The 9,213-nt window shown below is 33.5% G+C and overlaps 1 protein-coding gene across 1 annotated transcript in view; it reads left to right on the top strand.

Moving 5' to 3' along the window:
* Positions 1–5,734: 5,734 nt before the first annotated feature.
* The window catches only part of LOC132166523 (auxin efflux carrier component 5-like), a 9,766-nt gene continuing 6,287 nt past the window's right edge, over positions 5,735–9,213 (top strand). Inside the window, exon 1 of the mRNA XM_059577353.1 lies at positions 5,735–6,405. Coding sequence (XP_059433336.1) covers positions 5,735–6,405 — 671 coding nt within the window. The remainder of the gene's footprint in view (positions 6,406–9,213) is intronic.

Genomic DNA, 9,213 nt, shown 5'->3' on the forward strand with positions numbered 1-9,213 from the left:
AAAAAAAACAAAAGGAGAAGAGAAGATCGAAGAAGAGAAGCAGAAGAAAAAAAATAAAAATAAATAAAAATAAAAATAAAAATTAGAAGAGAAGAGGATCGAAGAAGAGAGATTTTTGATTTGAAGAAGCTCTAATTTGGTTTATTTTGATTTGATTTGAGAGATTTTTGATTTTTGATTTGAAGAGAAGAAGATAGAAGAAGGAAGAAGGATAAAGTTTATATTTTGATTTGGGTTTTTGATTTTTTGAAGATTTTTTGGGTTTGGGTTTTTGAAAATGGAGGAAAGAAGAGAGAGAGAGAGAGAGAGTGCAAATGGAGGAAGGAAGAAGGCAGCAAGGAGAGAGCTGGAGGAAGAAGAAACGTACTATTCTTCAGACTAAAAAAAATATTTTTAATTGAAAAAAAAAATCCAGAAAAATTTTAAAAAAAGAAAAATAATTTTAAATTTCCTGACGTGTCAATTTTGGCACGTCAGGAAATTTAAAATTATTAAAAAAATTAATTTTTCTTTTTTTAATTTTTTTTGGATTTTTTTTTAATTAAAAAAATTTACTGACGTGTCAAAATTTGACACGTCAGAAAATTTGTTGACGTGTCAAAATTTGACACGTCAAAAAATTTTCCTGACGTGTTAAATCCAACACGTCAGTATTTTCTGACGTGTTGGATCTAGCACGTCAGTAATTCCTGACGTGCCAAAAATGACACGTCAAGAATTCCCATTTCCTGACACCCACATTCTTCACGACCGAAACACGTCAGAAAAGCCCCGTCAGGAGGATTTACTGACGTGTCAGACGACCTGACACGTCAGTAAACCTATGTCAATAAAAATTGTGTTTTTTGTAGTGTATCTTTTATAACTAGGCTAGCATATGATGTAAAGTTCATTCAATTGAATTATTGTAAAATCGTATAATTTTCTCTCAAATACTATTCGGAGTTTTATCTTTCTTTTAACCGATGGGCTTGTTTTATATTTTAGGTACGTAGAAGACGAAGACATTTTTCTTTGCATAATCAAAGACGTTGTTCTTTGATTAGTTATTTTAGTCTTCCGCTACATCAAGATCTTTGAAAAATGAGATGAAAAATCATTTTTATCATTTTTCAATAATAATAATAATAATACAAAGTGTGTTTATGCTTCTACAACAGCTAGTCAATGACATTCGTCACGAGAAAGTAGGGAGAAGGATTCTCACCATTTCATTTGACATGGAGAGAAACCGGTTAGTTATTTCAAGAGAGGCAAAATTGTCTAAATAAATGACAATTTTACTTTTCTTGAAGAACTAAACAATGAAATGAAGAGGATCATATTCCATATAGTTGGTACCTGTTTGGTCCAAGCATTTTTTTTAAAAAAAAAAATTTCATAGTCCCCGTTAAACATGTCTTAACTATTGGTAACCATTGTTTGTCAATTGTCAAAACATTTTCTTGTTTAACGGGAAGATGAGAGATAGATGACAAAATTAAAAATAAAAACGCACATAAAGGCAGAAAAGAAAGCAGCCAATTTAAAAGTCTCCACTTGCTTTATCACTTGCACCGGTAACCACTTGGCACTACCTACACACGGCTTCTGCAATTGCTTTGTGTGTAGCCTGTATGTAAATTGCTTTTATAGCCTACATTATAGGGAAAATACAGCTTTATAGTTTAATGAGTAGGACCATAGAGCCAGACAACCCTAACTCTATCCACTTCCAGGCAAAGAATTTAAATGGGGGCTTGTCCTATGCTCTCCCCCTTGCATCTATCGATCTCTGGTTGTAATTCCTAGTCTATATAGCTATCTAGCTCGTTGCTTGATTAATGAAAGTATGAAAAAACTTATATTGGCAATTAAACTCATTCAAGGTAGCTTGAATCACCGTAAAATCTATCTTTTATTATGTAGGTACGTAACAATTGACATTAGAGCCAGATGGGCAAAGGAGATGAGAACTGTTAGAATATATTATTTCCTTTTATAGAATATTTTATATTTTCGTTATTTAATTTGTAATGTAGGGTTTATTTATTTTCCTTATGTATTTTAGGCTTTAATTTGAGTTTCTTGGTCACTACTCATTGTCTCTCTATAAATAGAGAGTTGTAATATTGATTGATACTATACGGTGAATATACAAGATGTAGCCCATACATCTCTCTCTGCTTCCGCTATCTTTTCTTTCTCTTTTATATTTTAGTATTTTATATTTTTATATATATTTCAACATGGTATCAGAGCAGCGTTTCTGTTTCTGTGGCTTTCAATAAAAGTCTTATGACGTTTCTATGGTGTTTTCTAGCATTCTCTTCTGATGATCTCTTAATTTTGTTGTGATCCACGGCTTTATTCATTGGCGAATCTTGGCACAATGCGGTTTTGGCCCTTCACGGGAATTTTAACGGCTAGTTTTCGTTCTCCGGCCTCATTGTCAGTTGCGCCTTGGCCCTTCACCGGATTCTTTTAGTGGCTTGTCTCCGTTCTCCGGTATTTCTCCAGCCGTCACTTTCAGCCTTTCTCGTCTTTGTTATTGGCGAACCCTGGCACAATGTGGTTTGGCCCTTCAAGGGATTTAATGACTAGTTTTCGTTCTTCGACCGTCATTGTCAGTTGCGGCCCCTTAACTGGATTCTTTTAGCAGCTTGTCTCTGGTCTCCGGTATTTCTCTGGCCGTCACTTTCAGCCTTTCTCGCCGGCATTGTATTGATCCAACCATTGACTTCAGATGCCTTCAATTTATTCTCTTTTCCAAACTCAAGCTTACACCTTGAGTTTGAGGGGGGATGTTAGAATATATTATTTCCTTTTATAGAATATTTTATATTTCCGTTATTTAATTTGTAATGTAGGGTTTATTTTTTTTCCTTATGTATTTTAGGCTTTAATTTGAGTTTCTTGGTCACTACTCATTGTCTCTCTATAAATAGAGAGTTGTAATATTGATTGATACTATACGGTGAATATACAAGATGTAGCCCATACATCTCTCTCTACTTCTACTATCTTTTCTTTCTCTTTTATATTTTAGTATTTTATATTTTTATATATATTTCAACAAGAACAAAGAGTTCCACCAAATAAAAATTGTCTTTCTTATTTAGTTATTATCCATGTGTCTTTGTGATTTGGTTATTATATATCTTGTGTCCTTGTTCCCGGCCTAATGTTATAAGTCTTCCTACAGTCATCCCAAATGTGATGTAGTTTTTAAAATCACTGTTGAAAACTACATCATATTTGAAATGACTATAGGAAAACTCTAAGAAGACTTATAGCATTACTCGTCCTTGCTCTGTACCGTTTCTCTCTGATTTTCTTTTTTTCATTTCTCTCTTTTTTTTTTCTTTTTTTTTTTTTTTTTAATTTCTTTGATGGAGAAACATAATCTGTAGAGTTTTTATAAAATACAAATATATAATCTGTTTTTTAATTTCTTTTTATTCTCTGTACATTCTCCAACTATATATATATATATATATATATATATATATATTTTATTTCAAGATTGAGTTTGATTCTGTTTTCTCCAAGTATATATATATATATTTTTATTATAAATAATTTTGTAGCATAATTGCAAAAAAAAAAAAAAAGTAAAGTTGTTTATGTTTCAAAAAAATAAAATAAAAAAAGAATGAAAGTTCTTAATAATATAAATTGTATTTGTATTATAAGGGTATTTTAGGAAATTTGATCACAATATGATTTTATTCATCAACATATTGCATTGTACCAAATGAAGGAATATGATTAGCTAGTCTATTCCAACTTTACAACTAAACAAGGAAATATGAATAGTTAATCTATTCCATACTCTTCTATTCATAGTAGTAGCTAATTCTTTTCTAATAGACTAGACATTTCGCGAATCAAATGAGGCCTAAGAGTTCAACCTTGATTCTACCAAACAACTTCGATTCTGCCAAACAAACTCAATCTAAATGATACAATCAATCCTTATAATAGCACCTCCAAAAAGGTCGTTACAATCTGCTGAGATCAATATCAAACTAGACGCAATATTTTAAGAAAGTCAAGTAAGAGTCCCTCAACCCGCTACAACACAAAACACAGTTAAATCTCTCTATACGTTTATCTTGATATTATTTTCTATTCAATTATTCTCTCTAAATCTTTTCATAATTCTAATTAAGGCATCAGAAGTGGAACAACCACCACACTCCCACTTTGTAGCCTTCCATCATTGATCATCATTTTCTTGTTTTTAGCATACTTTGAATTCGAGTCGCTACCTGAATTGACAATGACTAACAATATGGATTATTGGCGCTGTTCACGTAAGGCCAAAACAATGTAATATACAAAGCAAACCATTTTCCCACATAATGTGGGCCTCCAAAACTAGACACGAATGGCTCTCCTCTAGGCTCTTCTTCGAATTGGTTCCCAGTTTTCTTTGTTCTGTACACTTTTTTTTAATAAGTATTTTAAAAGTTGGCTAGGAGAGTTTGAAAATAGTACGTGTATCTTTCGATAAAGGGTCTTTTCAGTGGTGGGAGGGAAAACAATTTTCAATTTGGCAATGAAAGGGTAGAGAGAGAAAGTGGCATGGGTTTATTAGGGCAACGTTTTAGAGTGTCCGGCACTACTACTTTAGCTTTCCACAAAACCATGTCAGCCATTCATCTCTAACATTTGTGCCTGTTCATCACTAATAACCTAAAGAGAAAACGACATTCGAGAGCTCTCCACTCTTCTTCATCATGCGTCGTTTCATCTTTCAGAATTCTATTTGATAAGGTTTGTACGTGATACGAGCAGGAAGGGTTCACATGCATGAAATTCCAATACGATTGGTGTCAATGGACAAAAATCAGACGATCGAAAATCACAAACCATATTTGGAAAGTTGGGTGGAAATATTATTGCTGGACCTCATTACTTATTCTATAAATTGCTTATCAACATCTCAAAAACCCATGAATTATTGAAAGCAACATACATGCACTTCCAAGCACTCAGAAATTAAAAAAATAAAAAAAAATACGCACATTGTATATTTATGTCACGTTAAAAGAATCCACGGCATGGAATGGCATACACCCACCAATCCATGTCTTTGATAATAATTAATAAACAAAAGAAAATGCCCATGATCAGAGTCCCATTTACGTACGACACAAAAGAAATTAAATCTTTTACTAATACACGTTTACTAAAATGATGTGTAATTTATTCATTGGAGAAAAATAAAATAATAGAAAAATGATAGGCTTACAAACAAATTTTAGAACATGATGTGGGGTACAACATGATTGAGTTTCTGAAAAGCTGAATTTATCTAGTTTCCAATCATGTTGTATCACATCATATTATAAAAGTATTTTTTGTAAAATTTGTTTGTAAACCTAGCATTCCTCAAAACAATAACGAGTACTAATGAATGAGCTAGACATTAATTTAGTAAGCCTTTGTTAGTAAAAGATTTAGTACCCATAGCATTTCTCATATAAGGAAAAAAAAAATACTTAAATTATTTTTTCTAATAAATTTAAGGAAAAACATCACTTAATTACCTAAACTTTCATATTTTTGCAAACACTCCCCTAAATCTTCAATATATTATTTATTTATTTATTTATGTTTGAGTGGGAGCTGACGGGGGCCAGGTCCCCCCGGCCAGCTTACTTCCGTCTCTGTTTTCCCTGCATGCATATAAATACCCTTCCAATCTATTCAGCTCAAAAGAAAGAAGAATATATATATAATAAGAATGATTGGGTGGGAAGACGTTTACAAAGTGGTGGTGGCGATGATGCCACTTTACTTCGCATTGATTTTAGGGTACGGGTCGGTCAGGTGGTGGCGGCTGTTTACTCTCGAACAGTGTGACGTTGTTAACCGCTTCACATGCTTTTTCACCATCCCGTTCTTATCCTTTGAATTCACCGCCCGCGCCGATCCATTCAAATGGAACTATTTGTTCATCGCCGCCGACGCAGTTTCGAAGGTCATCATAGTGGTGGTGCTGGGCTTCTGGGCAAAGTGTAGTAGCAAGGGGAGCTACAGCTGGTCCATCACAAGCTTTTCTTTGTGTACTTTGACCAATTCTCTTATTGTTGGGTTGCCGTTGATGAAGGCCATGTACGGCCAGCTGGCTGTGGATATGGTCGTTCAATCCTCTATTTTGCAGGGTATTATATGGCAGACTCTTCTGTTGTTCGTCTTGGAATTCCGGCGGACGGGGATTGACTATTCTGCCGATCACACTACTACTGTCAGTCAATCGGCGCCCGTCGAAACGGGAAATGATTTGGAGATTGCGGCGAGCGCCGGGCGGCCGTCTTTCTGCTATTTGATGAGGACGGTGTGGTTGAAGCTGGGGAGAAATCCCAACTCGTATGCGTGTATTATAGGCATTGCTTGGGCTCTTATTGCCAATAGGTAATGTAATGTAAGAATTGCGTGCGGTTGTTTTATTGAAAACATATATACATTTGTCTTGAATTCAAGGATGAGTAAGCTGAAAATGTTTACAGGTGGTGTAGTGTCCCAGAATTTTCAAAGCTATTTAAATAGATTATTTTGATAATGATGTTATTTTAATATCCATTGTAGCTAAGGATTTTAATTCTTGGAAAATTTATGAGAGTGGTAATTAGAGAATGGTAATTGGTGAAATAGTAAAATGAGGGTATAATTGTAAATTGAAGATAGAATGAGGGTATAATTGTAAATTGAAGGTAGAATAGTATAGGGTTGGTGAAATAGTATAGGGTTGGTGAAATAGTATAGGGTTGGTAAAATAGTAAAATGAGGGTATAATTGTAAATTGAAGATAGAATGAGGGTATAATTGTAAATTGAAGGTAGAATAGTATAGGGTTGGTGAAATAGTATAGGGTTGGTGAAATAGTATAGGGTTGGTGGAATAGTAAAATGAGGGTATAATTGTAAATTGAAGATAGAATGAGGGTATAATTGTAAATTGAAGGTAGAATAGTATAGGGTTGGTGAAATAGTATAGGGTTGGTGAAATAATAAAATGAGGGTATAATTGTAAATTGACGGTAGAATAGTGTTTGATTTTCTCCTATAAATAGAGCTCTTCTCCTTCAGAATTTTCACCACTCATCTCCTCTCCCATCTCTTGCATATATTCTTCCTTCTTCCGCTTTTTACTCGGTCTTTCTTCTTTCTAAGAGTGTTTACTCAGAACAGAGAGAGAAAGGCGAGACCAAGCGCTACAAGAAAGAAAGAACACAAGAGATAGCGGACTTTAGAAATTAGTTTCAAAAGATATACTAGTGGTGTTAGTCATATTGGAGCAACTGGATTCCTTCATACCACTTTTAGCTTCAGTCTAGAGGTAAGTAAATTCCCTACCCCTTCTAAAATTACTTCATGTCATGCTATTTATTCATTCTTTAGTAAATTGTAAATGATTATTTTATTTACGTATTATGAAGTTATGTTGCATGCATGAAGGATTTCTAAAAGAATTATTTAGAAAGTTTATATTTCTTTAAAGGCTTTTTAAGCACAACAAGTTTATATTTGGAAAAGTTTCCATTTTAAGAAAAGAAAGTTGAGAAATGATGATGATTATAAGAAAGAAAATGATGATAAACCCTCCTACATGTTGCCCTAAGATGCATCAAAAGAAGTACAAAGAAAAGTACAAGAGATGAGATAAATGTTTATGAAATGAGGGCACATGTATGGAGGAGAGTATTTTTGGCCCAAAGATAAGATAAGATGAGAGTTCGGTACCGATACTCGGATGGAGGCGAAACCACTGAAGGAGGCTATGCCAGAAGGTGGTATTCCATCAACTAGACCGTTGAGTGCACCAAGAAAGAGTTAATTGACGGTCGGGCATGGCTGTGGCCACAGTTCAGTGCCATGGTCACAAGGACCCGCAACCCTCGTGCACAGGGGTAATAGTGTACATGGGCCTTATTATGAGAAAATGATACTATATTTTCAACGATGATATGCTATGATGATTTACAGAGATTATTTATAATAATGCATTATGATGATGATTTATAAAGATGATTTACAACGATGATCTATTACTAGATGTAATAGTATGTATATGTTACGGAAGATGCAACCGTACATACAGATATTATTATGGCTAGAATTATATTTATTTGCGAAAATGATTTTCAAAACTGAGAACAAGGAGTAAAACTATTTATGGTTGTGGATTTTACTTGCTGGGCCCCCTTTGGGCTCATTCAGTTTTATTTCTTGTTTTCAGGTAGAAAGGATGCTGGAATAGGAGGCCGGAATGGGGTGGGAATAATTATTAATTTTCAAAGTCTTTTCATATAAGTTATTGTAATGATATGATATTCCGCAACTAAAGTTTAATGTTTTCTAATTCCGCTTGTAATAAAATCTCTTGAAAAAAATGTTTTACGCATTTATTGTATCTTTTAAAATCAAGTACTCTGATAAACCTTATAGATCTTTGCAAGAATTTTTGTTATAAAAGAAGAAAAGTGACAAACTCAGCCTTAACGGGCTGGGGATGTTACAATTTTGGTATCAGAGCAAAGGTTATAAGGTTCTGGCAGACTTTTCAAAAAAAAAAAAAAAAAAATTTGGGGGGTTAATGAGAAGCCACATTCCGGCCAAGTAGAGTGTGCATTGTTGTGTGGTCTCTAATAAATGATGCATGAGCATTTTTCTAATGGTTAATTTTTTGTTAAAAAAAAAAAAAAAAAAAAATCATCTTAGTGTGATTAATTTGGAGGATTTTATTATTGTGATCATGTTAATGACGGAGATGAATTTTTTATTTTATAGATAGGTTGTGATCTATAGTATCTGCCTATTTGGATTTGCGGCAGTTTTCTAGAGTATCGATTGATAAGGGTATATTTTAAGGTGTCTCGAGGATTTAGAAAAGATTATTGATCATGATTTAAAAATCGTATGATGATTTTATAGATTTAGGTTGCGTGATGATTTGTGTAATTAATTTGGTGACAAAATGGTTTTATTGATTTAGGTTGTGAGACAAATGGTGTAAGTGACTTAGTAACGAATGGTCTTATGGATGTCGATTGTGAAATGATTCTTGAACTGAATTAATGATATAAGAGTTTATATGAGTTTTTGGTAATGGCTAAGGTTTGGTTGATGACAATAATAATACTATGATTGATGTTGTAATATATGGATTGATGAATAAGGATTACGTAGTGGCATGAAGTGAATGCCTAAGTATTGCAGGGAT

The sequence above is a fragment of the Corylus avellana genome, chromosome ca11 (assembly GCF_901000735.1).
Source record: "Corylus avellana chromosome ca11, CavTom2PMs-1.0".
NCBI lineage: Eukaryota > Viridiplantae > Streptophyta > Magnoliopsida > Fagales > Betulaceae > Corylus > Corylus avellana.